The following is a 27920-nucleotide window of genomic DNA, read 5'->3' as shown; positions in this document are numbered from 1 at the left end:
CGGAGGCGTGGCCGGATCCCCGAATCCCCGCCCGCAGGGTGTGAGGTAGCCGCGGGGACGTCCCAATTATTTGCATAGCCCCCGGGACGTGGCGCGGCCCGGAGGCCACTTCCGAGTTGGAGAGAACTCCAAGTCCCAATATGCCATGGGGTTGGATGCGTCATTTATGTTGTGTTGGAGGCTGAGGAGCCCTGGAGCTGGGAGTCGGCTCCGGCTTGATAGCGACTGCTAGCCCCCAGCGGGGCAACCCAGCGGACGGACCAGCGAGGTAGGGGAGATGGCCTGGGGTCCGGCCTAGAATCCGGGGTGGAGCCGCGTGGAGGGGTGTACCTTTAGTTTCTGCCTATCTTTTCCGTAGATGTCCCACATGGAGCTGGCCTTGGACCCTGGTGACCAGGACCTGCTGGGCTTTCTGCTAGAGGAAGGCGGAGATTTGGGGGCTGTGCGGGACGAAGTCGTGGAGGCTCAGCTGGACGGGAAGCTGCCGCCCTCCGAGGTGGATAGAGGTTCTGAGGGGGAAAGCTCGGGATATCTGTGAGCCCGGGAATGGGGGTGGAGATCAATCAAAGCCTGTTAATTTGTTAGGACTCCATGCAATTACTGAGCGACTGGGAGGCAGAGGATTTACTGAGCTTTCTGCTGAGTCCCCCACAATCCTTGGATGCTCTTGGATCCTCCGACTCTAGCCTTGTCCACCACGATCACACCTACTCCCTACCACAGGAGTATGTTACCGTCGATCTAGGTGAGTCTGAAATAAGCAGTTTTGGGGGAGGGAGGGTTCATGGGTCTGATTATTCCTACTATCCCTTTTTGTAGATAGCGGGAGCTGTGGAAAGGAGGTCCAGATGACTCCACTGCATATGGAGGAGCCCACTGAGCAGGTACTTGACTTGGTTTTCAAGAGGATTATTCCCACATTGCACGGGTGGGGCCAGAGTTCCCCATTTCTTTCTGACATCGGCCTGCAACTCTGCTGCCCATTTCCCATAACCCCAGGAGATTGCTAGGCTGATACTGACAGAAGAGGAGAAAAGGCTATTGGAAAAGGAGGGGCTTACTCTGCCCAGGACACTTCCTCTCACTAAGGTAAGGCTTCCATTGGTGAAGCAAAGGCTGGATGCAAATTCCCAAGTAGGCAAATTCTGTGACAAAGTTAGCAAATCTGTTGCTAGTAGGAAACTGGGGCAGTTCCTGACTTTGGTGTTCTTTTTAAGAAAAAATAAATTCAAAATTATCAGTGCAACATTAGTATACAGCCTTGGAAAGATCTGTCCAAGTGAAGGGCATTCTATTGGCTTCATGGTAATCCACTTCTTACTCAGTTGTAAAGTGTCTTGAGTTCAACAATTGGGACCAAACAATATAATAAGAATAAGGATAAAATCCTGTTTTAGGTTGCAAGCAGTGAATGGCAACTTCATAGGCATAGTATTATGATACTATGAGGAAATCAATGTTCATTGGCAGAAAGGTTAAGGGAATTTTGAGTTCTTAAAAAGTACAAAATGAGTCAGCAGTGTGGTGTAGCCAGCAAAAAGTACATGGGATTTGGAAGCTATTGATAGAGGTGCTACCCCTACAAGGGCAGTGACTAATTTGCTCTCCTTTATACTAGTTAAAGGACATTTTAGTGTGCATTTTAGAGTTCATCAATGATTTAAAATTTTGTTGAGGTTTTTTCCTTTTTAAATTTAGGCAATGTTAAAAGTGTCCTAAAATAGTTAATTAGGGTTTGTTCTATTTGGCCCCAGAGACTAGGTAAGTCTGATGGGCAGAAATTATAATGAGAAGCTGGGCACGGTGGTGCACTCCTCTAATCCAAGTGACTCGAGAGGCTGAGGCAGGAAGTTCACAATTTTGAGGCCAGCCTTGGCAAGTCAGTAAATCCTATCTCAAAAACTGGGGATGTATGTAGCTCAGTGGTAAAGTGCTCCTGGGTTCTATCCCCAATACTGCCCACCATGCCCCAAACCAAAAAAATAGAAAAAAGAAAAATTGTAAGAAGGCTGATGTTTGTTCAGAATAAAGTTTTAAAAAAATAAGCTTGTTAAAAATGTCCTGGCTTGTGAGAGGGTTAACACTGGTCCTTAGCATCCAGACAGAAGTAGAATGACTACTGGTCAGGGTAGCTGTTAGGGATTCCTACACTGGGAATATTGAACTTGGTTGCCTTCTTTGATCCAATACTCCTTTGATACTCTATCCCATCTTCTCTCAGATGGAAGAACAAGTTCTGAAACGAGTGAGGAGGAAGATTCGAAACAAGAGGTCTGCTCAAGAGAGCCGTAGGAAGAAGAAGGTGTATGTGGGGGGTTTAGAGAACAGGTATGAAAGGGAGAAGGAATAGAATAGCTGTGTTAAGGTTTTAAAGGGAGGATACGGCCATATTCCCATATTCCTTTTATCCTCCAGGGTCTTGAAATACACAGCCCAGAATCTGGAGCTACAGAACAAAGTACAACTTCTGGAGGAACAGAATTTGTGAGCAACCTTCCAGATAATTTCTCCCAAACCTGCCACTTAATGTTGTCTCTTCCCTGTTATCCTACACTTGATTTGTAGGGGCAGCTCCTCAAATGCAAGGTCTGGTCATTGGCCTTTACTCTGTCTATGATTACAAGAAGTTCCCAATGATGGGAATAAATTTATAAGTATCCAAGGAGTTAAGTACCTGGAAAGTGGAAGTAAGTTACAGACCTCACAGGGCAGTAGTAGCTGAATGCAGTTAGGACTGTGGGGAGGGATGGGTAGAGAAAGCATTCTAGGCAGAGAGAACACGACAGTCAGGTTTGGCTGGAAGGCACATTGGGCTAGAAGGTAGAGAACACAGAGTACCTGGTGAGAATTATGTGCACTGCTGACCAGGCACTGACGAACTATTGAAGGTATTATTTTCAGTCAGGGAAGTGTTTTATTTTAATGAGGGACTCAGTATTTTGTTCAGAGAAGAAGTCATTTGCAAAAATAGGACAAAATAATAAGAGGATTCAGGGCAGAGGGAGGAGATGGGCATAACAGAGGTTTTCATTGTGGCTTAGGATGCCAGCAAGGAGTATTCAATACAGTACCCTCTTCTAGGTCCCTTCTAGATCAGTTGAGGAAACTCCAGGCCATGGTGATCGAGATATCAAACAAAACCAGCAGCAGCAGCACCTGTGTCCTGGTGAGGATGGTGTTGGGAGGAGGGATTCCTCAGGGGTGGAGACAGGAGTACAATTCAGATCCCTTTATCCCCTTTTTTCTATGCTCCAGGTCCTACTATTCTCCTTCTGCCTTCTCCTTGTGCCTGCTATGTACTCCTCGGACACAAGGGGGAGCCTGCTGGCTGAGCATGTTGGTAAGAGGATTAAGGATATCTTTCAGGCACTGACTAGAGGCTTAGACTCCTTCTGTGTTGTTTCCTAACAGTTCTTGTCTTCTCAGTGTTCCGCCAGCTTCGTGCCCTCCCCAGTAGGGACCTGCACCAGCTGGAGCTGCCTGCACAGCAGTCAGACGTACAAAAGGACAACAGGAACCAGTTACTGGACAGCTCAGAACATACACTCCCGGCCCCTGGCAACTTTTCCTGCCTGCAATATCACATGCCTCAGGCTTCTCAGGAAGAGCCTTCTCTGCAGTGGCCACTCCCCAACCTCTTCTCAGAGCCCCTCTGCCCAGGACCCACTCTTCCCCTGCAGGCAAATCTCACAGGAAAGGGGGGATGCCTCCCTACCCACAGCCCATCACCTGTCATCTTGCAGGATAGATACTCAGGTTAAATGTGAGAATATAGGTGTTTCAGCAAAAGCCCACCCCACCCTGCTGTCTGTGCAAATAAAAAAAGAATAGGAGAGGGTTGGCTTTCACTCCTGTGCCCTGCTAGGATGCCTACAGGCGCAAACACACAACACTTACTGGCTTTGTGGGTCTTTTATTTGTACCCATGTGTGTCTATTATCCCATGAATGGATCTGGGGAAATCAACTGACCACCTCAAATATTTCATGCAGTGAGGGAAAGGGTAAGGAAATAAATAAGTGATTCTGATGCATGGTTCACCCTCAGCCCCTCTTTACTGGCACAGCAGGGTGGGGAAAAGGGGAAGGCATGATTGTCCTGGTGGCTCAGGGATGCAGGAGGTTTGGGGTAAGGAGCATCAACCAGGCTGGAGGCTGGCTCCCACAGTTCAGAGGGCTCACTCTGGGTTTAGATTTGCCAAGGCTTCCTTTGGTCCACATTTGGGCCCTGTTCTTGGTCCTGTGCTCTGTTCAACTATTGGCCTGGAAGCCTTTTTATGCTGCTGCTGTTGTAGGGCCAGCTGCATGGCCCAGATGCTTAGTGGCCGCATGTAGGCCAGTGAGCGGAATACCCGCTGCTGGCAATATGCTTCTGGGGTCTGGAAAGCCAGGCCCAGGCGTTCCCACACAGTACGGTAGCAGCCTTCAGCTGTCTGGAAGCCCTCCCAAGTCAGGCCCTGTAGGGAGAGATGGAAGTTACACATATAACTTAGCACTCCCAGTGTTATCAGATAGATAGAGAAGGGACAGATAGAGAAGTAAGGTCTCTGCCCTCAAGGAACACCCAGCTATTAGGGAGATAAAACTTAACCCACAGGGAAAAACCTAAAGGCAGCGGGTGGAACACATGCCAAAGAAAAGGGGGAGGCTTTATGGACCGATGATGTGGCACTGGGTTATGCCTTGATGTCTGGTGGATTATCAAGTTTTCTGGGCCACAGTACAGATGGTAGAGAGGAGAAGGAGTGCATTACATTACCTCTTGGATCATGGTGGCTGCCAGCCCATAGACTACACCCACCCAGACTTCATCAGACTGCACACTGGATCTATCGGGGACACCATGGGGCTGCATCCCATTCACAGCCCCCATGGCCCCTCCTGCAAAAGCCTGGACGTTGAGCTCAAAGATGGTTTGGAGAGCACGAACCACATGCGGGGTAGGAAATACCTGGAGGGTCAAGGGCAAAGGCAGGGACATGAATTATTATACTTGCTTCCCGTGTATTGGGGACAATCCACCTTTTTCTCTGGTTCTTCCTTTCAGTGTCTCTCACCTCAGTGTCACCTTCTCCTAGGCCACAGGCCCTCAGGAACCACTGTCCAGCACACTGATCAGACATGATACTACGAGACTGAGGCTGAGAGCTGCTATCATAGTTGTAATAGCGGCCTAGAGTAGAGGAAAGGTAAAATAAGCATCCTGGGCCCCTGCAGCTGCCTTAAGACTCCTCAGGTTGTCCCAACTCACCATTCCATAGCAGTCTCTCATAGGCTTCTTGGCCCTGGCTGAGGATGGAGGAAAACTTATCCTGGACCTCTTGTGCCCCACATAGAAGAGCCATCTGGACCATCACAGCCACAGCTGCCAGCCATAGCCCTCCACAGTAAGCACTGATCAGGGACAGGAGTTTGGGGGGTCAGACTGGCAACTCAAGCTACCCTCATGTAATCTAACAGTTGTTCTTTCTTAAGCCTTCCCCATCTCTTGGTGCCCAATTCCCCATCTCCAGCCTCCTGGAAACTCCTGCCTGCTCCCTGCCTCTAACCTGGGGCCTGTGGTGACCCATCCATCATAAGTCTGGTCTGCATAGCCTCCATTTTCAATGAGTCCATCATGGTCCTTGTCAAACTTCATTTCAGACTCCATTACAGCCTAGAGAAAGACGAAGAAATGGAAGACCTAGGTGCTAAGAAAAGATAATAGCTGGGCTCTCCCCAGATGCTAGTCATGCCTGACACACTGGCTACTGCACATGCATCCCTTACCAAACACACAGGCCACATGTCCTTCAAGAAGCCTTGGTCACCCGTCAGGTAATAGTCCCGATAAACTTGCAGCACAAACTTCAGGTTCAGGTCCTTCCAGTCAGCAGTATCATGGATCAAATATGCATTGACCCGGAGCCATGGCTCATCATCTGTGAGAAGGAAGAGGACCTGGTTCATTTGCATTGGTGGACAAAGTGAAGGGTATAAAAAGTTGAAGGAGGGCATTTGACCTTGAGGTGGAGGGATCTTTACCTGGGTCCCCAATATCATGGGGGATGACGTTCTTCCTTTTCACAGGCGCCATTACTCCACTCATCAGATATCGTCGCCGTGTCAGGTCCTCCCTGAGAGTTGCCAGAGCTGGAGAAGCAGACATACAAGTGGGAGGGGGAAAAGCATGGAATGGGCAGGTTTGGGATGGGGCGCAGAGCTATGTATGCCACCCCAGAGGGGAAATGAACAGGATACAGATATATTTGGAGGAAAGTGGAAGAAGAGATAATCTGAGGGACCACAAACATTCAGGGATATAGGAAGCTAAGGGGAAAGACACAAAACAACACAAAAGTTACCCTCACCCATGTCATACTGTAGGCTGAGCTCGAGTTTGGGCCAGAGCATAACAAGAGCAAAGGAGGCATAAAAATGAACATCATATGTGTTGTACATGCGATACTCCTGGCCTAGAGGAATGAGGGAAGATACACTGTTGCCAGAATTCCTGCTTTCCCTTCATAGCTCCCTCCCCACATCTTCCAAAGCTAGAGGCAGAGCATTGCCTGTGATCTGTTCATGGTCACCACTGACCCCCTCATCCCATCAATACCCTGGATGGTAAAAATCATCATCTGGCTTTGTGATAGGTCACTAACTGACCTGAGGGGTATGGCCTGCCAAATCCCACAAGCAGTCCATACCCTCAAGATAGCCAAATCGACCATAGTCCCGCAGAACAGGGCGGAGCCAACACATGTTTCCTCCCAGCTCTTCTGGTAGGGAGTCCTCAGGAACTTCAAGCCATACTGTGCCTCCATCAGCAAGGAAGTATAGTTCATTGAACAGTGCAGATTTGTACCAGGCAGGCAAGGATCTGGGAAGTCAGAAGGAGCCAATGGTTTCATGAGTGTGGACCACCAAGGATAGAAAGGATTCTGGTGTTCAACATAGTGGAAATTTGGTGGGTAGCCAATGAATCAGAGTCCCAGTTGGAAGGGCATGCCCAGAAAAAAGGTAAGAGAAGACTCCTCTGGCACCTGTCATCTAATACCGGGCTCTGCCAAGCTGAGATCCTGTCTTCCCAGTCTGCATATCGGCATAGTGCATAGTGGCTAAGAGCAGGTGCTGCATCACCATCTAGGCCAAAGAATCTTGTATACCGCCTGTGGTAGAAAGAAACGGAAGGGATGAGAACACCTGTTCCAGGTCAGAGTTCTAGAGTCTTGAATCATTAAAGGTTCTTGGTCCCCACACCTGTAGTGGACTTGGCCTTTAGCTCCAAACATGATCCTGGGCATGTCCCAAGCCAGTGAAAACTCCAGGCGGCACTGGCCTCGAGGTGGCAGCTTGCCCGAAACACATACAGCCCCAGCAACGCCTTCTCCTTTCTGTGAGGGGGTGCTTTGGCCTGAGAATCACAAGACAAATCAGCAAAGGCACCCTCTCCAACACCAGGGCTGGGGTCCCTAAAATGAGAACAAGGCCTGTTTATTATCAGGTCTCCCACCCCTAGTCCTTAAGACAGGTACAGTCTTTCTTCCCAACCCTCCCAGTCAGACCCTCCATCACCAGCAGGGGAGTCCAGTTGTCCATCCTGAAGTAGGTCCTGCCACACCTGCTGCCCAGTACTGTCAGGGTCGAAGGCTGTGATGTGGGTTACTGTGGTATCTGCCTGTTAAGGGGCCAAAAACTCTGTGAGGACAAGCTCCACAAGTATGCTGGATTCTGACTAGCTGTCCAGCTCCTCTTACATACTATCGCCTCCAAGTTCCAGAGGCTGAAGGACTCTGATGAGGGTGGGACTTAGGGGTTGAAGAAATGAAGAGAGCATGATGTACTGGGGGTGGGTCTAGAGTTAGGTTAAGGGTAGGGGCTAAGGTAAAGGGCAGGCTCTTCCATTACCGTGAGTCGTGCAGCCACAGCCATGGTGTAAGGATTTGGAAGGGTTGGGTGATGCAGCAGTAGTCCCTGTACAGTCTTCCCGTCTTGCTCCAGACAGAAGGGCTCATTCCACAAACCCCCTGGGGCATCGTCTTCACCCCCTAGTCCATTCCGCATGGAGAACATGATGGACACATCCATAGCTTCATCCCCTTCATTTTCCACATCCCATACAAAGACTCCTACAGGTAGGCTGCTGTCCTGGGGACAAAAAAATTGGACTCACACGGTCTCATTGTAGCCCTTTCTGATCTCACTCCCCAGGATTATTCCTGGGCAAGAAGGACCTGTCTCATATATCCCCAATGTACTCTTGTCTTCCACTTGCATCTCCCCATATTCCCAGGCAAGCTGCCTACCAGAGTACATAGAAGACAAGGTGTGTGATGTTCATGGCTCCAACCCCTCCCTTTCACAGGTCATGGAATATTCAGCAGAGGTGGATCTGGGGGAGGGAGGGCAATGGAGGAAACAGAAAGAGAGCCTCACCTGGTAGTCATGGGGCAAGATGGGTGTGATCTGACGGCAGGTGAGGGTGACATTCTGGCCAGGAAGCTGATAGACAGTCCAGGCTCGGGGATAGAGGGCGTGGTAGAAAGCAAAGTACCCACACAATCCCCAGTTCCAGCTGCGCAGGACACTTGGGCGCTCCAGGGACAGAACTTGCTGGTATACAGTCTGCCCCTCCCGACGCAAGCACACTGTGAACTTGATCAAGAGGGCAGATAGGCTGGAACAGGGCAACCCACAGGTACCACACACTAGTCTTCCTCCCCTTGAGCAGTTCCTCCCCTCCCAGAGCCTGGATCCTCACAGCTGCACCACCAGCCTCAGTTTATCCCCCAGGCCTTCCTCTAAGCTCAGTAAGCCACCAAGTCCTGCTGCCTCCCCCATTATCTAGCTCCCAGGTTTCCTCTTTCCTTTCTACTACTATGGTCTCCACACCCTAATCTAAGTCTACAGTCTATGCCACTTCTTATCTGGTTAGCAGAGTGATCTTTCTTACACACAAATCAAGATATGTTAGTCTCTGCTTCTAATGTTTCATTGACTCCTATGGTGTAATGCTAAAGTCTAAATTCTTTTTGCCCCTTGTTAGTACTGGAATTGATCTAGGGATGCTCTGGGACTTTTATTTTTTAATTTTATGATAGTGCCTCACTAAGTTGCCCAGGCTGGCCTAGAACTTGTGATCTTCCTGCCTCCCATGTAGCTGGGATTACAGCTGTGTACCACTACACCTGGCTGAAGTCTAAATTCTCTTACCTGGCTTCCAAAGCCCTTCTTAATCTGATCTCTACCTCTTTAAACACTTATATTCTAGTTACATAAAATACTTCCTGTTCCTTGAGCACACTACATTTCCTCCTCCATGGATCTGCTCATGTTCATTCTCCATCTAGTAACTCCTCCTGAACCTTCAAGGGCCAGGTCAGATGCTATCTCTTCTTCCTCCAGTAGTGAGTCATTCCATGTGTCCCTCTGTTGTAGCATTTGTGTATTATGTCAAAATGTATTTAATTGCCATTCTATTTCCCTGATTGCTCTATCGGTTCTTTTGAGACTCTTTTAGTTCACTGATGTGGCCCTCTGCAGAGCTGGCATGTGTGTAAAGCGAATGAGCAAGTCCGTACCATACAAAGTTCCTTTTCTTAGTAGACTATCTATCCTCACCTTGCCACTCACAGTCTCCCGTTTTCTCTAAGTTCTATTTCCCCAACAAAAATTCAAGCTGCTAAGGCTGGGGATATAGCTCAGTGGTATAGTGCTTGCCTATGTGTAAGGCCCACCACACACACAAACATATACATTCTCTCTCTCTCTCTCTCTCTCTCTCTCTCTCACACACACACACACACACACACACACCCCTCCTGGAGAGTAGGAGTTATGAGAGATTAATAGCTCTTCTCTTGGTTCAAACTACTCCTGGTATTTTTACTGTACAGAAAATAATTTTTCATGTTCTTGGAACAGTACATAATGGTTAAAACCACAGGTACTTTATCATAGAAAGAACTGGTTCTAAATCCCAATCTTTCCTTTTACCACTCATGTGACCTTGAATGTAATACAGCCCTCTCTGGCTCTTAGTATCCCCATCTATAAAATGAGCATAGGATTGTTTTTAATATTAAATATACAAGAAGTCTAGCACAGGGCCTAGACATATTAAGCATGCAATAATTATTTTAACTGTAAAGTCATGATTCCAGAAGGCATTCCCTTGGGATACCTAAGGGATGAGGCAGAGGGGGATCTTGGGGCATTGGGTGGGGCTAATAAACTTGAATTAAGAAGGGCACTGTCATCAATGGGACTAAGATCTGTCAGTCATTTCTCCTTTGAAGATGAGCTGAAAGCAGGAGGCATTCCTCAAACAGGGAAGAGGAACAGAGGAACTTGGTAGATAAATAAAAAGGTAGGCCATTAGAAAGATATGATGAAAGGCAGGCCATGTACCTCTGGCAACTTAAGACCCAAACAATGTAGAAGCAGAAGGGGACAAGAAGTTTCAGAAAAGGAAAGGGCTAGAGAAGGTTGTGGGGGCCCTAGCCACAGAGACCTGTGATTCACACAAAGAAGTTGACCTCCAGCTGAAGGTTGAACTATGATCTTTTTTCCTCGTTGACTTTAGAGACTTGGTTTTCATTTTCCTTTTTTTTTTTTTTGGTGGTGCTGGGGATTGAACGCATGATACGCAAGCACTCACCCAACTGAGCTCCCTAGCCCCTTAATTTTCCTTTCTAATCCTACCAAATGTTCTTTCAGCCAGGTTCAGTGAGCTGGGAACTCTCTGTACTCCTTGTGGTGGGTTCTGGCTCAGCTAGTAGAATTGGGGCCGCAAGGTAGATAGGAGACATTTAATACAGAAATGCCAGGGCTGTTCCCTTGTTCAACAAATGTGTGCCGTGCGTGTCTTATTCCCACTGTATATCCTAGAAAGGACTGAGCACACAAAAAGCATCCTAAAAGTCTTTCTTGGATTGAATCCTGTCTACATTTAACTGTCCCACCCTAGCCAAGAGGCTCTTCTTTGAAACTTTCCTCTGCCTCTTGGCTCTTACTTGGTCAGCAATGACTGTCTGGTGCTGGTACATTCCAGGGTTAAGCTGCCAACGACAGAACTGGCCTCTCCAGCCACGGGTGATAGTGCCTCCCCCGATGCCACCCAAGGGACAACCTAGAGAGAGGAACATGATGGTTAGTGGGGTAAGGGGAGAAGAAAACAATGCCTTTCTCACTTTGTGGACTATAAAAACCACTTCCTCTAAAAACCTAGGGAATGGGGCAGTGCAATTTGCATAACCTGGAAGCCTCTTTGCCTAACTCTATAGTAGACCTGAATGCTACAACCTTTCTGAGCAGGGCAGAAGTGGGGTGAGGCTCACCATAGATCTGCCTCAGGGGTACACAATTGAACATGTCGATAAAAGGTGTCTTCTTCTCTACCTGGGTCTTCCGGTACCACCACTTTAAGTACCTGAGGAGCAAGAGGTAGTGAGTACAGGGGTGGATAGGCAGTTCTTCACAGGCTGCAATGACTTGCCTTTCAACATCCAGCAGTGACATCCCATTAAATGTAACAAGGCATCATCACCTTGGCTTCCAAGCCTTTCCTTGTCTTGATTATTCTACAGTTCAAGGCCCCTTCATTTTCCCAGTTGCCCCAGCCATTGGTGTAGGATAGCCTTTGTTTCTCCTCTTTATTCTCTGCAAAAGGGGCTTTCTGATCTTTCCTTTCCTCTCCAATTCTACTACTATTGCTTTAGTTCAAACCTTAGGAGCTTTTGTGTGAGATGTTGAAAGGGTCAGTTATACTTCTCTGTCCACCCACTCTACCACCCACTCCCTACCTCCCAAACAGGTACAGGCTGCCAAGATAACTTTCTTCTTTTAAAAATGATTATTTTTCTTTTTGATTATGAAAAATGAAAATCTGGAAATACACTAGAGAAAAAGAAAAAAATATCTCACCCAAAGAGAACCAATATTTTTGTATCCAGCCATTTCCTTGTAAGTCTTCCTTTTTAAATTCAGCATTTAAACTATAAGCTTTCAGATTTTGCTCTTTCATAATATTCCAGTAAAGTCTTCTAAAAATCCCAACAATTTCCTGGTCTTGTCCCCACCTTATAGCCAATAGACAAATGACTAAGGCTATCTCCAATACGTAAATCATTCCATTTCAAGGCGAAGAAAGCCCCAGCCTGCCTTCTAATCTTATTTCCTACAAATTCTTATTCAAGATGGATCTGCACTAAGCATGCCCTGCCAGACTCTTTTCCACTTCTACTCTCTTCTCTGGCCCAATGATTTTATACCCGATGTCCAGTGACACCACTTCTAACCAAGTAATTAGGTAAGTATACCCTAAAGCCTGTTCCCTCCATCTATAAAATGGGCATACCTCCTGCCCTAGCTATCTCATAGAGTAAATGAAATATCAAATGACATGACAGATAAGAAAGCCATAAAGTGGAATACCTGTGACAGGTATGCTGATTGTTATTTCAATGTTCTCCATGTGAGCCTGACAAATTTTTAAGTTTCTTGGGGAAAGGGATAGTGACAAAGACTAATTCAGTATTACTCTCAGCTCTAAGTACAGGGCAGGGCACATGGTCTGCAATCCATAAATGGTTGCTTACAAATGAATGTACAAACAATGGGACACAACAGACTTGAGCTAAGGGAGGAGAAATGTGATTAAGGAACAGGTGGCAGTACATTATGGAGGCAGGGAGAACAGCTCTGAGGATGAAGGATGAGATGTGGGGAGGCAGAGGTCTTCTTTGCTAGCTTAGAGGAAACTAGAGTTTGGTACTAAAGGCCAAAAGGGATTGGTGGAAGGAAGGTGGGTGCAGCTGTGATTAGGACAGCCATGGAAAAGAAATGAAAGATATGAAGATAAGCAGAACAAAGGACTATTTGGCATAGAACAATCACTTGATAAATATTTATTGCATGAATGGATTCTGGTTGAAGGGAGTCATCAAAATTGAGCTCCCACCAAGCCCAGGCCCAGAGAACTCCATCTTGCTGTAGCTCCTAATGAGAGTTCCTCCAGTTGGGCTCCGTCTTAGCTTTTGCATTCCCCTAATTTAGCAGCTGGCCTTCTCCATAATTTCTGCCCTAACTCAAAAATTATCATTCCAAATTTTTCCTTGTCTCACTCCTGCTTTCTTCTCAATGAAGACTATTCTCTCATTCTAGGAGTTCTGTGTTAATGGCTCCTACCCTATCCTGGGATAGGGAGCCAGGGTCCAGAGGACTGAGCAAAACTTCAGGTCTCTGATTCAGCTCATATTTAGGGACTAAGGGGCTAGAATGCCCAGATGTTTTTTACCTCATGGTCCCCAACACATGCAACCAACTGTACTTGTCTCAGTACCCTAGATCCCATTTTAACCCAAAGGTTTTTAGGGTCAAATTTGGACTGTATTAGTTTCAGAAGCAGCCTGGAGGGATGATTCTTCTGTGGTACAGGACACTGCAGGCACTAACAGAGGAGTCAGATGTCTAGGCAGCACCAGGTCCTTCCCATAGTCCAGGATTGGGCTTAGGTAAGTGACCTTCCCACCACAACCCTCAACACTGGGGAAGTGAAGGATCCCCTGCTTTAGAAATTATCAGGACTCAGTTTCCCAACATATATACCTCCCTCCCCAGCTCTGTGTTTACTGTGTGGGACTGACTCAGGATGACCTCAGGGTGATGCTTTCTGGCCTCACATCCACCTGTTCCTGTTAACAAGTATGGTTTCTCATCATAGTCTTTGAACTCAGTGGGAACCCAGAGGGTTTCTACAGCCCAATAGGCTCTGTGGGTGTCTGTAATCTTGAGGTAGGGGAGAAGCCAGGGCACCCTCTGTAAGACTATTACTAAGACCTCTGGGGACATCTATAGCAGCACCTCTCTGATCAGAAGGCATCTTTGTGGAGCTAGGGGTGAAGTTCAGTGGCAGAGCACTTGCATGCAATCTACCACTGAGTTGTTTCCCCAGCCTACTACTCCCCCCACCCCCACTTTTGACACAGGTTTCAGTATGTTGCCCAGGCTGGCTCTGAACTCCTGGGCTCAAGCAGTCCTCCTGCTTCCACCTCCCAAGTAGCTGGGATTACAAGTGCATACCAGTGTGCCCAGCTCCTTGTCTTTGCTTTTTATATAAGCTGTCTGATATAATAGAGAATAGAGTGAAGTTCTCATTACCCTCTCCTTGGGGATGACAACAGGCAGGCTCTCACCTACTCACTGGAGCTAAACTTTGAGGAAAAGAAACCAGACCCAGACAAGTGTTGGAAGTGTAATACTGTCTGCTTAAAGATGGTACAGAGAATGCTCCAGCTGCTCAGAGTAATCTGGGGTTGAAAACTTCCCCCTTCCAAATAAAACACTGTGTCAGTGCAACAGCAGTCCTACCATTCTCTCCTACCTTGACACAAAGTCTAGCTAATCCCAAAGGGAAGTCTTTGGGAAAGAGGGAGTAAATGAGAGGGAACAGGACCAAAAGTTCCTACCTTTTCCTGCTAAAAAGACAAGGGAGGAAGATGGTTGCAAAGAGATATGACTTGGTCTCACCCTCCAAAATCACAAGCCTAAGATATTCCGGAACAAGGGCCACTTGAATGGGATCAGGAGCTCATTTGCTTTTCCACCCTTTCCCACTTCTGATGGAAGTCTTGAAATGGAACAAAGTAAGGCATTCTAGACAATAGGATCTACTCACCTCAAGCCCATGCCCAAATGCTTTACCAGGTTGCTTAGGGAGATGTTGTTAGCTTGAAAGGGTTTCCTCTTCTCTGCAAACTCGTGTGCCAGGCAGATGCGCCAGCCAAAAGGAGGCACCTGGTACCCCCTAGCTTTTCCCTCATAGGACGCCATCAGCTGCCCAGAGTCCTCCGGATTGCAGTAGCCTGGTTCATTTTGGCGTCGACTGTCCTCAGGGTTCTCGAAACCTGTAACCTGCACAGCCTCCGAGCTCCCAACAGCTTCTGGGCGATAGAGCTGGGAATCCCCTTTGGCGCTGCTAATCTGCTCCAAGGCTGGGACGCTGGTTTCCATGTTCTTTGGATCCTGGGCGCCCACAACCTCTGACACAATGTATGGCCCCGGGTCCCGAGACCTCTGACACAAAGTATATCGCCAAGCCAAGTGCAGACGCGGGCGCCGGTAGTAGTTAGGTGCCGTCCGGGAGGGCTGGACGCTGGGGAAAACTGGGGTGAGCTGGTGGCTTCGTAGAAGCGGGGAGTTCTTGTTGCAGCGGTGGCGACGACAGCAATAAAGCTGCCTCGGACTCCCTTTCGGTAGTGTCTCTAGGTCCTGGGCGGGAAGGGTCGGGCCTCGCCTTCATTGGGCCGTGGTGATTAGCTCGTCTGGCCAAAGGCCGACTGGGCCCGCGGAGAGGGGCGGAGCCGTGGGACCGGCCCGCAAGGCACCGCCCCGGGACCAGCCCGTACAGTCCCGCCCCCGGAACCGGCCCGGGAGCTCACGGCGGCCTTGGCCCCGCCCCGGGGCCACGGCACCAGGCCCCCCAGGGTTGACCGCCGGGTCCGGCCCGCGGGGGTCCGGGACAGCGCCCGCACCCAGGTGCCAGCCCGTGGGATGGTGACCCCGGGCGCCTGGAGGACCCGAGCTTCTTCCGGTCCGGACAGCCGGGTGCTTCCGGCCGGAAGGGGCTCCCTGAGCGGGGCGGGGGGGGGGGCGGATCTGAAAGGAAGTCCCGCCTCTGCCGCGCCACCAACGCCGCGGACGCCGCCGCGTACCTGGCCGGGTCCCGGAGGGGCCCGGGCAGGTGAGGACCTTGGTGTCCTGAGACCCTGGGTTTGGACCGTGCGAGGTGACAGGCGGCGGTGGTCTTGGGCTGGGATGTGAAGTCTTGAGGGAAGTGGGGTGTGGAGGCCAGCCTGTGATGGGGGGACTAAGCCGGTGCTAAGGGGAGCCGGGGTCTGGGGACCAGAACGACGCCTTCCCCCTAGGCAGTACAGGGTCAGCAGCCCCGTGACCCTCCTGTCCTGCCAGCTACCCAAAATCCTGGCATTTTCCTCTGGTACCGAGGTGTTGACCGCCAGTCCTCTGACACTTGTAAGAAAACCCCCATATATTGGTCTCTGGGACTCAGTTCTAGACATACCCCTAGGTTCAGGCTCCCTCCCTGTCATGTTACTGACCTCTGATCTCCCATGTTTCCTTCTAGATCTGAATCCAGAGCTGCCATGATTGAAGTGGTAGCTGAGTTGAGCCGAGGTCCTGTATTTCTGGCGGGGGAGGCACTGGAGTGTGTGGTAACCGTCACCAACCCTTTACCTCCTACAGCCACTTCTGCATCCAGGTGAGGATGCTCCTGCTGAAGGTGGTGGCACTTCTGGGAGGAAGCTTGGTATCTCTGGTGCTATGACAGAGATCAGGTTGTTCAGTAGCTATACCACCAACTTCTTGCTCATTGTGTTCTCATTGTAGGAAAGGGCTATTTAACAGAAGGGGTGGATGACATAGCCCTCCACTCTCCTCCTCCCTTCCCTAGCCCTCCCCATTTCCCGTTGTACTCATAGTATACTTTAATGTAATGGTTTCTCTTTGGGGGTTCCAAATTTCCTGATCACTAGGATAGCCTTCTAACCTTGTTGGTCTCATCAGACAATGTGGTAGGGAGTTTGGGAAAGCATTTGTGAGGTCAGGAATTACCCTCTGATGTCTCCTTTTCCTCTTTCCACAGTGAGGCTCTGGCTTGGGCCAGTGCCCAGATCCACTGCCAGTTCCATGCCAGTGAAAGTCGAGTAGCACTGCCTCCCCCTGATTCTAGTCAGCCAGATGTCCAGCCTGACAGTCAGACTGTGTTTCTGCCACACCGAGGTTAGAGATGGGGCATTTGCCTGGGGTTCGGGGGTGGTTGGAGTCATTGTCACCCAGTGTGATTTTAAGTTGTTCTCGTGTGTTACAGTCCGTGTCACACTGGGGATGTAGAGGAAGGTAGCTGGTGCTTTGTGGTGTAAGATTCTGTCCCATATCACAACAGGAAAAGAGGTGGCATCCTTTCACTGCCTCCACTTGCTTTACTAGCCTTGTCTGACATTGGACAGTGGAGTCATTAAATTGCAGTCTTTCCTGATTTTTATAGGTGAGAGAGGTCAGTGTATCCTTTCTACTCCACCAAAAATTCTATTTTGTGACCTGAGGCTAGACCCTGGAGAGTCCAAATCATGTGAGTGACTGTCCCTAGCCCTGGATTGCCTTCTAAGTCTCCTGGAGGGAGGACTCCTCTGGCTGCCTCTAGCTGCCCTGACTACTGCTTCCCAACCAGACTCCTACAGTGAAGTGCTGCCCATTGAGGGACCACCCTCCTTTCGGGGTCAGTCGGTCAAGTACGTCTACAAACTGACTATTGGCTGCCAGCGTGTCAACTCACCCATCACTTTACTTAGGGTCCCTTTGAGGGTTCTTGTACTGACTGGTAAGTAAGGGTGCCTGGAGGGAAGGGCTGGAGTAGAGCATTGCCAAAGCAGAAATAATCTAAGAGGGCTTGCAAGCGGGGCTGCAGGGAAGCTTTCTTAGGGATGGTGCTAGGGAATTGGGGAGGGAGGGAGTGTTCTGGAAATTATGTGAAGATGTTGACCTCATCCAATGCTTTCCTTACTTGCACTTCTCTCAGGTTGGAGTCTAAACTCAAATCTCTATTTTCATCTGTTCCCTCCTAGCACTACCTCTTCACTTTTTCTCTCTCTAGGCCTTCAAGATGTCCGGTTTCCCCAGGATGAGGCTGTAGCCCCATCTAGTCCATTCTTAGAGGAGGATGAGGGTGGCAAGAAGGACTCATGGCTTGCTGAGCTAGCTGGGGAGCGTCTCATGGCTGCCACATCCTGCCGTAGCCTCCGTGAGAATCCTTTCAGAATTGTTCCGCCCCATTCCTCCTTGCAAATTATTCCCATGTCAAAGACAGTCTCCTAACTACCACATGTTTTTCTGGATGATCTGATTATCTCACCCCGGATTATAAAGATAAGTCCCACCTTTTGGCCTCTGGAACACAGTGCTAGACATCCCCCAGTGTAGACTCCAGGCTTATAGTGTTTCATTCTCCCCAGATCTGTATAATATCAGTGATGGTCGAGGGAAAGTTGGGACATTTGGCATCTTCAAATCTGTGTACAGACTTGGCGAGGACGTGGTGGGAACCTTAAACTTAGGGGAAGGAACTGTAGCTTGTTTGCAGGTAAGAAGGGAGACTGGGGTTCTGGGCTTGAAGGGCTGTTGTAGAAGGAGGCCCTACAGAGAGAGGGGTGGTATGTAGAAGTGGACAGTGGGGTCACCCAGGGTGCCTTTGGTAAAACATTTTGAGATTGGGCTACTCTGTCACTTATGTCTGCATTTATAAATGCCTGCTTGCATGTAACTCTCTTCTTGCTCCTAGTTTTCAGTAAGCTTACAGACCGAGGAACGGGTACAGCCTGAATACCAGCGGCGCCGGGGGACAGGGGGTGCTCCCTCTGTGTCCCATGTGACTCATGCCCGGCACCAGGAGTCCTGCTTACATACTACCAGAACCAGCTTCTCTCTCCCCATCCCTCTCAGCTCTACCCCAGGCTTCTGCACTGCCATTGGTGAGACACTGACCAATATTGGAGAAAGGAGAATAAAATTCTGTATTAGCTAGAGTGTAATGGGTCTTGATTGCTAACACATTTCCCTATATACCTATGTTCATCCTGTGACCCTTAATGTTTTCTCAGAGCTGTAACCTCTACCTCTGTTTTTGGATGCATAGAACCCTAAACTCTTCAGCAGCTTTGTAGAATTCCTTCCCCACTCCAACCTACTGGGCCTCTGTGATGCACTGATCTCTAATTCTTCAGAACATTTACTTCAATCTATGTAGTCCCGACTGTCCCATTCTTGGGTTATTAGGTAGTTGATACTGCTCTCCTTAACAGATTTCTTCAAAAAATGCCCTTGATCAGAACTCCTTGTGACTTTCCTTTCCCTGAATACAAATTTTGTTTTGTATTGTTTCTCATTCACTAACCATATCCTGCTGTTGGCTTTTACTCCTGCTGGCTTCTAATGCCTCTATCTCTCTTTTTTCCCATAGTGTCCCTGAAGTGGCGACTGCATTTTGAATTTGTAACATCCCGAGAACCAGGATTGGTACTCTTGCCCCCTGTGGAACAACCTGAACCTGCTACCTGGACAGGTCCTGAGCAAGTGCCTGTAGACACCTTCAGCTGGGATCTTCCCATCAAGGTGCTGCCTACAAGCCCAACCCTGGCCTCATATGCTGCTCCAGGCCCCAGCACCAGCACCATAACCATCTGAAACTGGCCCATCTACCCACCATGACACTAGCTTCTTCAAGATTCTGAGAACTTAGCATGTGGACTCTAGCTGGAATCCACTTTTTCCACCTAGGACCTAATAGCACAGACAATTGAGAGGCAGTCTGGGCTGGGAGTGTAGCTCAGTGGTAGAGCATTTGTCTAGCATGTGCAAGGCCCTGGGTTCAATCCCAGCACGGGGCGGGGCGGGGGGGGGGCGGATATATATATATATATATATATAAAGAGAGAGAGAGAAAGAGGCAGGCTTTCAGCTATAGCATTAATTTATTTATTCAGAATAAATTGGCAGCTGCTAGTGGTTTCCCTGGAAGTGGCAACAGCAGTGAGCAGTCTGCAGACAGGTGATCAGTTGAGTTTAGCCGGAGTGAGGAGCAGGAATCCCAGGAACAGGGGTGTTAGCTGAGCCCCACTCTGGGTCGGGTCCTCCCCCTTTGCAGGGCAGCCGAGGGTCTGATTTTTGCACCAGGGAGAACTGGCAGGTTCCTGCCTCTTGACGTACCTCACACTCAGCAGGGAAGTCGATGGGGTGCTGAGACCTAGGGAACCAAGGATGGGGAAAGAGCTCACAGTAAAAGCCCACCTTTATGGTACCCCCATTCTTTCTCACTGCTGCTGTCTTCCTATATCTTCTTCACCTACTATACAAGAACTTTTGGGCTGTGTGCAGGAGTATTTTCCTTCTAGATCTGCTTCCACCTCCCTGACTTTGTGGCTTGAAGCTTTATCTTTCTCATTCTTGTACGTACTTTCAGGTCTGGCCAGTCTCATACTGCCCTTCTATTCATTCTTACCTCATAGCAATCTAATCACTCCCTGGCCTTCCCTCAGTCACTCACATCAGAGGCATTCCCTCTGGCCATTCTTGGTTACTCACGTGTCACAGCAGCCCACACCAACAGGATGCAGACAGGTGCAATGGAAACAATCCTTGCGGAGCCAAGACTCACCCAAGGTGAAATATTTCCCCTCATAGTGACAGGGGGCTAGGGAAGAATGAGAAATGTTAGTAGGCATGGGAGGGGTGACAGCAGACAGTCTCTTCTGGTCTGAGGTTGGAGAGAGTCTGTTCATACTATCCCTATATTTAATCTTTCTGTCCTGTTTCACAGCTAAAAGGAATCTGAGTAATTTGATTAGCATCATCTGTAAAGCCCTCATCATCACCCCCAAGCCCATTCCTTATTCTTTGATTTACTCAAGTCTCAACCCACTTTACCTTGAGCTTGGAAGTAACACTTGCTGTGGACTCCTGGGTACTGCAAGAAAAGAGACATCACCAAACAGATGATCCCCCAGCCTCCTAGGATCCCTTTGGTCTGTCCAGCCCAGAGCATCCTCAGAGCCATTCTTGCAGCACTGCCCTCTTGGACCCTTCTTAGCTTCTGTTCAGGATACTCTGATCTTGTCCTTTTGGCTCTTCTTTGCTTTGCTCCTTGAGTCTTTAGTTTTGCTGTTTTTCCCTGGCCTCCTATCTCACACCATCTCCTTGCCCTCTGCTCTCACAGGCTGGGATGTTTATAAAGTGAGGACCCTGGCCCCCTGCTGAGTAGAGCTGGAACCGCTGTAACTCTGTTTCCTGAGGTGAGGGCATGAAAACAAGAGGTCCAGCTTTAACAAGCTGTGAGAGCTGATTCATGCCCCAGCACGGCTAGAAGGAGGGAGGTGGCTGTGGAAGGGGCACTGGACTGGGCAGTTCCCCAAGCAAGGAGGTGGGAGGGGTGAGAGCTCCAGGTGGTCCCAGATCTCCCTGAAATGGAGAGAGGAAACATTCCACCTTCCCCCACCCCACCCTCCACTACCACCACCAGGAGTGTGTGTGCTGGGATCCCTGCCTGAACCGGAGGGAGGTATTTCCTGGGGATGGCTAATTCTGTGCCCTCGCCAAACCAAGGAGCTACAGCAGGGTGCAACAGCCAGAGGCTCCAGGAGAGCGAACAGGCACCTGGAGTGGAGAGCCTGTTTCCTTCAGATCCTGGGGCAGGTTTTCTTTGATGCGTTCAAGAAACAGGGCTGCCCTTCAGAGATGTTGGGAGTGAGGGGTGTTTTCCTCAGGCATCCCAGAGATGAGCTATCCATAATTTATCACCCGCAAACATAAAGCAGCTGCTGTAAGACTGCCTCATGTCTGGGGATACTTCTGTTCCCATTTCAAAGAGGAGCATTTTCTCTAGGCACCCTAATCACCTGCTTGAATCACCTGTTTTACAGAGGGGCCCCATCTTTATTCAGGGTGGAATGAGGCTTCAGGAATTTATCTTTTGGCATTCTCCTTTGAGTTTCCTTCAGGTTCTGAAGGACTCAGATGGGTGATTGAGAATGTAGGCCAAAGAGATAGGCTACTGGGATTCAGATCCTGACTTATTAGCCATGTGACTTTGGGCAAGTTACTTCATCTCTCTCAGCCTATTTCCTCATCTATAAGTCAGGGATAGTAACGCCACATCATAGAGTTGTTATGCAATAGCATAGGGAATATTCTTAGCACCGTCTGGCACATAGCTACTGTATTGGTGCTAAAGCTCACAGACAAAATGGGTGACATTCTTTACTTTGAATGACACGGAGTAGCTCTGTGCACAGCTGAGGTCATCTGTTGAGGACTGCTCTCTCACAGCCAACTTCTTCCCTTTCATGTATATGCTCTGTGTTATCCCTACCACCTCCTTCAAACATGCATCCAGGAATATTTTGATTTGGGTCCTAATATTGAATTCTAAGTGTCTGGTTTGAAAAACAATGTTGTTGATCAACCTGCTTTTTCCTCATATCAGTGCCCTCATATCTTGCCTGGGAAGAGGTGTTCTTATTTCTTTCCGGCTAACTTTAGAGCTTCTACTTTTTTTTTCATTAGGATTCTGATCCATTTCTTCCCATCCACACTGAAGTGGCTGCTCAAGTTCTATGTTCTGATCACTCTAATATTAGCTTTCTTTTTGGTACTAAAGGCCCTGGTCAAACTGGATTTCTTTGACTTTTCCACACTTTGAAGGCCCATGCTCCAGCTCTTCCCCTCCTACGCATGGGGCTGATCACTGCCATTGTTACCATTTTTCCTCCTAAATGTCTGCTTCCATTTACTTCAAGACTTACTCTGTCACCTGTAGGTACAACTACTTCTGGCAAACTTTTTCAGAGGACCACCCTGTCTGTCAACATCCTCTCCATTCAGAAATGACTTTCAGTGCACTTCAAACTCCCTAGCAATCCTCTTCCAAAATATTCTTTCAGAGGAGTGCCAAGATAAGAAAGAAAAACTCACAATTGCAGCAGGGTGCCCTGAGGTAGGCTGGTGTGTGGAATACCATGGCCTGCGACTGCTCACTTGGTTGGAGCCCCGGAATTAGAAGCCCTATCTGGCACAAAGGCCCAGAAGTCTTGTCAATTGTCAGTATCTCTGCGGCTATCTTTGGTGGGGTCCAGCCAATGTCCAGGAAGCTGAGCCATAGACTATAACCTGGGGCCGACTCCATAGGGGGCAGGCGTGAGTGGAGAGCGGGAGTGCATGGAGGTGGCGGTTGTGATGCTGGAAGGTGAAGGGGCCTATTATTCATTGGTGTGTGAGGTTATGGATACAGGAAAAATGAGGGTTTTCGCCTGCAATGGACATGCGGTCAGTATATAGGGGCAGGAATAGGGGGCTTTTGGGAAAGAGGCTTGGTGAGCCAGGATTCCTCTCCCAGAAGTTAGAGGGGTGGGTGTGGAGGTGTTGGTTGATCCAAGTATGCATTCCTATTAGTATGTCCATGTGTAGGGAGTGTCAGTGCTTGGGGTCCAGCCCTCTGAGTCCCAGGGAAATGGCCATTTGGGGCACTAGTGGCGGGGGGCACAGTGGTTGGCATGCACTGCCAGCGCAGGAATAAGGAAAACATCCGCCGGAGGCCCAACCGGGCAGCGCTCCAGCAGAGCCGGCAGGTGCGCGGGATGAGGAAGTGAGCACATTCCGGCTCCTTCTCGGCCACCCGCCTTTCAGTGAGTCACTGCGGACCCCCGCTGGCCTGCAGCCGGATTGGAGCCACCAACTCCCGGGCCAGGAGGGAGAGAGCAGCGGCCTTTGGGGATGGTGGCACCTGGAGATTTGGGAGCCTGGACCCCAGAAGGATCATGGAAAAGCCCAGAAACCATGGGGGAGGGGTATCTGTGCGGACAGTGTCCTGTTGGTACAAGGGCAAACCGCAAAGCACGCTGAGTATGTAGCTTGTGACTGAATGGAGTTTCTTGGGATGAAAGTCTCTGGGAGAACTTCATGTACTGGGAGAGGCCTTAGAAAACTCACACAGAGAAAAGGGCCCTGGGGAAAACCTAGAATCTTGAGGAGGTACTCAGAAAGGGAAGAGGAGCCCTAGGACTGCAGTACCAAGAAGAAACTCCAGGTTGGGCCTTAGAGAACTGAGAGACTCAGTGCAAGGAAAGATACTCATCAGATGAGAGGTGGAACTGGCTAGTCCCCTCCAGAGACCTGTGTGGACAGGGGAGGTTAGGCAACAATTGTGATTTGGTCATTGAAGGCTTTTAGTACCAGGATGAAGAAAGTCTATTTGGCCTCCCAGGTAGAAAAAACCATCATTGGTCTGTGTCAGAAAGAGGTGGCTGAAATGCAAAATTATGTGTCCAGCATTATTGCCTGCCATTCAGTTTTTGCCAAAGAAATTAAGCATTAATCTCATTTTTATAGTCATTTGAAATTGCATGAGTATATCTATCATGATTAAGTAAATTTTTTGAATTTTAAAAACAAAATTTTAAATAAAATTGAAAAGTTGAAAAATGATTCAATATTTGATTTAAAACCTAAAGGCAGGTTCTTACAATTAGTTATATGGTGTTGGGCCTTTCCTTTGTTGCTCTTTGTGACAATTTTATCTCAGTGAGAGGACTGACTTCTGTGAGTCAGTGCCTCATTTCGTCCTCATCTGTAGCATAGCACATCTGCTTCTTTCCCTCTCCTTCATCTTATCCTTTTTTTTTTTTTTGGGGGGGGGGGGCTTGCACTTGGTAGCAAGTGTTCTACCACTGAGCTACATCCTCAGCCCTTTTAAAATTTTTATTGGTCTGAATAAATTGCCCAGGCTGGCCTCAAACTTGTGATCTTCCTGCCTCAGACTCCCAAGCTATGCCAACTTTATCTTTTCTTTCTTTCTTTCCTCCTTTCTTTCCTACTGGGGATTGAACCCAGGGGTGCTTTATCATTGAACTGCATCCCCTGCCCTCCCCTACCCTTTTTTTTTTTTTGAGACAGAGTGTGGCTAAGTTGCTGAGCCTCCTGAATTTGCAATCCTCCTCCCGCAGCCTCCTGAATCTCTGGGTTTACAGGCCTGCATCACTGTGCCTTCCCAGTTTGTCCACCTATTTGGTTGTGCTGGGGATTGAACCCAGGGCCTTGCCCATATGAGGCAAGCACTCTACCAACTGAGCTAAATCTCCGGCCCCTGTCCAGCTATGTTTACTTGACTTTTTTTCCTGCTTAACTCTTTAACCTGCCCTTATATATCCTGAACCAAGTAAAACATTTCTTGGGGCGGGGCATGGGTCATTGAACTCCAGTCTACAAAGACAAGTAACAATTCTGTCATGGACATTAGGTTACTTACTATCTTCTGTGGGCAGTTATGTAACTACAAAGTTTCTATGTTTACCCTGTGGCTGATAAAGAGAAAGCTAAAGCTGTTTCATTCACTGGTAGTATTTCTCAAGGTGCTTCCTCCTTTTGGTACTGGGGATTGGAGTGCATCCGTGCTATACCACTGAGCTACATCCCCAGACCTTTTTTGCTTTTTGAGTCAGGATCTTGCTAAATTGCCTGGACTAGAGTTGAGGTGCCTCTTGCCCCTGCTCCCCTCCCTCAAGTCATTTTAAAGATCCTTAATTCTTCATTTGCCTTTGGTCCCAAACAAGAAAATCTGGGTCAGCTAGTGAAAAAAAAAAAAAAAATTTTTTTTTCTTACTTTGGATCCTGTTGCTTTCCTCCCATGCTATTTCAGCCCTAGCCCTGCCCTATTCCCAGTGGCCTTTACCTTCATTCCTTCTGTGCTCTGCTGGGCATCTTTAGAGGAAAACTTCACACCAACTTCCTCTACTATAAATTTGCTCCCTCCCTTCATCTCTACACTTGTCTTTGCCAACATACACCACAACTTCTTCCCTACTTTTTTTTTTTTTTTTTTAAGCCCATATCCCTTCCTGGCTCTTTTCCATCTTTAACACTCTTGTTGAAATCCTCCCCCCTCCTTTTTTTTTTTTTTGATGAGAACTGGGGTTTTTTAAAAGGCTAGGCTTTGGTTATTTATTCTGCATGATCCACTTCTGCCTTCCTTCCTCTTCTATCACCTTTTTTCTTATTCTGGACTGTTTTGAAACTCCATTATGCTTATTTTCACCCAAAGCCTTATACTTTTCTTTTATGATTAAAATTATTCCTCTGAATTCAGTAAAAATACATTTTTTTGTATAAAAGTAGTTCTCAATTCACATCTCGTTCAGTCTCTTCTCCCAATGTTTTGCATCCAGAGATGTGACGGGTCCATTACTGTAAAGTTCATTGAGTGAAAATTTAAGATTTCTTAAAATAATAGATTTAAGATTGGTGTTGTGCTAAGCACTGTGTAGTGAATTTCATAATCCTGGTACCAGATTCCTAAATGCTTACAAACAAAAAATGCTATCACACATGTGCATGAATGTTGCCATACACTTCGCACAACAGAACCAAAAGCCAACAAATAAATAATGCACACACAGGCACATACAATTACATCACAATCAAGCTAATTACATTTTGGGGTGGAAGATGAGGGTAGGTAAGCAGTTAGGATAGAAACAAAAAACCAACCTTTAATATTTTGTTTTCAGACTAGAGAAGGGTGAGAGGAAAGAGTTATCCCTGTGAAGATGGTATCTTCATAAAAGAAGCTGAGTTTCAACAATTGGGAAGGATGACTTTAAGGCTGTGGTGAATGGAAGGAGGATGGGTGGAGGGCCAGAGTTCCAAGAACACAAGGTTGCTATACCCAGCAGCCCAGTATTCTGACAGAGAATATAAAAGATTTTCTCACTGTGATACTGATTGCAACCATAGTTAACTTTCTAATAATCCATTTTGAAATTTGCCTATCTCTATACCATTGGAGTCATTCTTTTTTTAAAAAATATATATATATATATATATATTTATTTATTTATTCAGTTGTAGTTGGACACAATATCTTTATTTTATTTATTTATGTGGTGCTGAGGATTGAACCCAGGGTCTCACATGTGCTAGGCGAGCGCTCTACCGCTGAGCCACAATCCCAGCCCTGGAGTCATTCTTTTTTTTTTTTTTAAATTTATTATTATTATTTTTTAGTTGTAGATGGACACAACATCTTTCTTTCTTTATTTTTAAGTGGTGCTGAGGATCAAACCCAGGGCCTCACACAGCTAGGCCAGTGCTCTACCACTGAGCCACAATCCCAGCCCTCCCTGGAGTCATTCTTAACCAAAATTTTCTTTATTATGTTTTCTACTTACAAATTCCTATGTTCATGATAACCCCCTACCAATTAACCCCTAGTTAACTACTATTAATTTTCACCAAATTACCTATCTACTTGTATGCTTTGATTTTTCCTGCCTGCTCCACAATCTACTTATGGTAGTAGTGGCTTAAAATTCCACTTGTGACTCTTGCCTTTATCTCATTTGTAGATTACTGATTTCTTAAAATAATAGATTTAAAACTTGACACTTTGAAGGATTCTAGTTTTTTATTTTTTTATTTTGTGTGTGTGTGTGTGTGTTTTACCCAAAACAGAATTTACAGTTCTACTTATCTTTAATAAGCTCTTTGCCCAGCTGTCTCTATTGAATGGATTGCTTCTTCCTGAGATGGAGCTGCCTGTTCTACCATTATCAAGTTTAGTAACTAGAGAGTAGTGGAGCTGAAACATGTCTTGCTTATCTACTCCTTTTCCCCTCTTAATTCTACTCTTTGGAACAATATGGGAGACATCAGTTTTCAATATGGCAGCTTTTTAAAGATTTGAAAAGTTTGGGGTTTCTTTTTGTTAGCTATTTGTCTAAGCTTTCTCTTTACTTCAACATTGTCCAATGGAACTTTCCGCCAAGGTGGAAATGCTCTCTCCCATGTGAGCCACATGTGACTCTTAAACATTTGTAATGTGCCTAGTGAGACTGAGGAACTGTATTTTAAAATTGTATTTAATTTTAATTTAGCTAGCCCCATGAGTCCAGTGGCTTCTGTGTTAGTACAGCTCTGACTCTCTGGGAGTTAGTATTTGTCACACAGTTCTCTTCTTGGCCACTTCATAAATCTTATAAAGCATGGTAAAAATGTGTAACTTGCTCTTGAAGTTACTGTCTTCTGAGGCCATCTCACATTATGCAACTGAGAAATAGCTCAAACTCAACTCCCAAAGCCCTGATGAATAATGTCAAATTTACCAAAGTTTTCTTAGAAGGGCAAGAAGGCAAGATTGTAGCTCACATCCCAAAAAGAAGAACCCAAAAGAAGAACTTAAAAATGTCTTCATTGAATATCTGTCTTTTCCTAGAGTCCCATTCCCTAGTGGCTCCCATACTGGCTACCAAATCACCCCTCTCTTCTCTCCTTCTCTTCTTTATCAAAAGAAATTCTTTTTCTCATTGAGCTTTGCCTGTCCAT

General features: G+C 47.5%; 4 protein-coding genes across 7 annotated transcripts; 2 read left to right on the top strand and 2 right to left on the bottom strand.

Annotated features, from left to right (window-relative positions):
- The first annotated feature begins 30 nt into the window (after nucleotides 1-30).
- On the top strand, nucleotides 31-4029 carry Creb3 (cAMP responsive element binding protein 3). The gene is made up of 10 exons (XM_046457251.2): nucleotides 31-268; nucleotides 359-496; nucleotides 586-745; nucleotides 820-884; nucleotides 1000-1089; nucleotides 2222-2328; nucleotides 2416-2484; nucleotides 3082-3166; nucleotides 3256-3340; nucleotides 3427-4029. The coding sequence occupies exons 2-10, from the start codon at nucleotides 359-361 to the stop codon at nucleotides 3759-3761; spliced, it is 1134 nt and encodes a 377-aa protein (XP_046313207.1). The 5' UTR covers nucleotides 31-268; the 3' UTR covers nucleotides 3762-4029.
- On the bottom strand, nucleotides 3898-15274 carry Gba2 (glucosylceramidase beta 2). The gene is made up of 17 exons (XM_046457245.2): nucleotides 14659-15274; nucleotides 11321-11412; nucleotides 10997-11112; nucleotides 8418-8636; nucleotides 7890-8129; nucleotides 7557-7659; nucleotides 7242-7395; nucleotides 7025-7150; nucleotides 6689-6861; nucleotides 6350-6454; nucleotides 6024-6131; nucleotides 5769-5920; nucleotides 5549-5655; nucleotides 5251-5393; nucleotides 5057-5172; nucleotides 4759-4950; nucleotides 3898-4456 (listed from the first exon to the last, which is right to left on the bottom strand). Exons 1-17 carry the CDS (start codon nucleotides 14991-14993, stop codon nucleotides 4178-4180), a joined length of 2760 nt encoding a protein of 919 aa, XP_046313201.1. The 5' UTR covers nucleotides 14994-15274; the 3' UTR covers nucleotides 3898-4177.
- A 150-nt stretch (nucleotides 15275-15424) lies between these two features.
- Nucleotides 15425-24029, top strand: Rgp1 (RGP1 homolog, RAB6A GEF complex partner 1). 4 transcript variants are annotated; one of them, XM_046457250.2, is made up of 9 exons: nucleotides 15425-15518; nucleotides 16126-16260; nucleotides 16645-16781; nucleotides 17047-17130; nucleotides 17230-17379; nucleotides 17653-17799; nucleotides 18011-18138; nucleotides 18337-18526; nucleotides 19015-24029. In XM_046457250.2, the coding sequence occupies exons 2-9, from the start codon at nucleotides 16145-16147 to the stop codon at nucleotides 19236-19238; spliced, it is 1176 nt and encodes a 391-aa protein (XP_046313206.1). In that variant the 5' UTR covers nucleotides 15425-15518; nucleotides 16126-16144; the 3' UTR covers nucleotides 19239-24029. The 4 variants fall into 4 exon arrangements, with proteins under 4 accessions (XP_046313206.1, XP_046313204.1, XP_046313203.1 ...); XM_046457248.2 differs by lacking the exon at nucleotides 15425-15518 and adding an exon at nucleotides 15571-15723; XM_046457247.2 differs by lacking the exon at nucleotides 15425-15518 and adding an exon at nucleotides 15624-15768.
- Nucleotides 19617-20607, bottom strand: Msmp (microseminoprotein, prostate associated). The gene is made up of 3 exons (XM_046457253.2): nucleotides 20478-20607; nucleotides 20136-20244; nucleotides 19617-19797 (listed from the first exon to the last, which is right to left on the bottom strand). Exons 1-3 carry the CDS (start codon nucleotides 20605-20607, stop codon nucleotides 19617-19619), a joined length of 420 nt encoding a protein of 139 aa, XP_046313209.1.
- Nucleotides 24030-27920: the final 3891 nt, after the last annotated feature.

This window comes from Marmota monax, unplaced genomic scaffold, assembly GCF_021218885.2.
Source record: "Marmota monax isolate L192 unplaced genomic scaffold, Marmota_monax_Labrador192_F-V1.1 WCK01_AAM20220418_F8-fsc00069, whole genome shotgun sequence".
NCBI lineage: Eukaryota > Metazoa > Chordata > Mammalia > Rodentia > Sciuridae > Marmota > Marmota monax.
The sequence above is the reverse complement of the archived record's forward strand: the minus strand, read 5'-3'. Positions and strand labels throughout refer to the sequence as shown.

Excerpts from the sequence above, each read along its gene's own strand:
- Creb3 (XM_046457251.2), top strand. The coding sequence starts at position 359 with ATGTCCCACATGGAGCTGGCCTTGGACCCTGGTGACCAGGACCTGCTG. Across the intron at positions 885-999 it reads TGGAGGAGCCCACTGAGCAG|GAGATTGCTAGGCTGATACT; the intron begins GTACTTGACTTG and ends CCATAACCCCAG. Across the intron at positions 3,167-3,255 it reads GCAGCAGCACCTGTGTCCTG|GTCCTACTATTCTCCTTCTG; the intron begins GTGAGGATGGTG and ends TCTATGCTCCAG.
- Rgp1 (XM_046457250.2), top strand. The coding sequence starts at position 16,145 with ATGATTGAAGTGGTAGCTGAGTTGAGCCGAGGTCCTGTATTTCTGGCG. Across the intron at positions 17,380-17,652 it reads GAGGGTTCTTGTACTGACTG|GCCTTCAAGATGTCCGGTTT; the intron begins GTAAGTAAGGGT and ends TTCTCTCTCTAG. Across the intron at positions 17,800-18,010 it reads CACATCCTGCCGTAGCCTCC|ATCTGTATAATATCAGTGAT; the intron begins GTGAGAATCCTT and ends CATTCTCCCCAG.
- Gba2 (XM_046457245.2), bottom strand. The coding sequence starts at position 14,993 with ATGGAAACCAGCGTCCCAGCCTTGGAGCAGATTAGCAGCGCCAAAGGG. Across the intron at positions 11,413-14,658 it reads CATTTGGGCATGGGCTTGAG|GTACTTAAAGTGGTGGTACC; the intron begins GTGAGTAGATCC and ends CTTGCTCCTCAG. Across the intron at positions 4,457-4,758 it reads CAGCCACCATGATCCAAGAG|GGCCTGACTTGGGAGGGCTT; the intron begins GTAATGTAATGC and ends CTCTCCCTACAG.
- Msmp (XM_046457253.2), bottom strand. The coding sequence starts at position 20,607 with ATGGCTCTGAGGATGCTCTGGGCTGGACAGACCAAAGGGATCCTAGGA. Across the intron at positions 20,245-20,477 it reads GTGTTACTTCCAAGCTCAAG|CCCCCTGTCACTATGAGGGG; the intron begins GTAAAGTGGGTT and ends ATTCTTCCCTAG. Across the intron at positions 19,798-20,135 it reads GGTGTGGGCTGCTGTGACAC|GTCTCAGCACCCCATCGACT; the intron begins GTGAGTAACCAA and ends TTGGTTCCCTAG.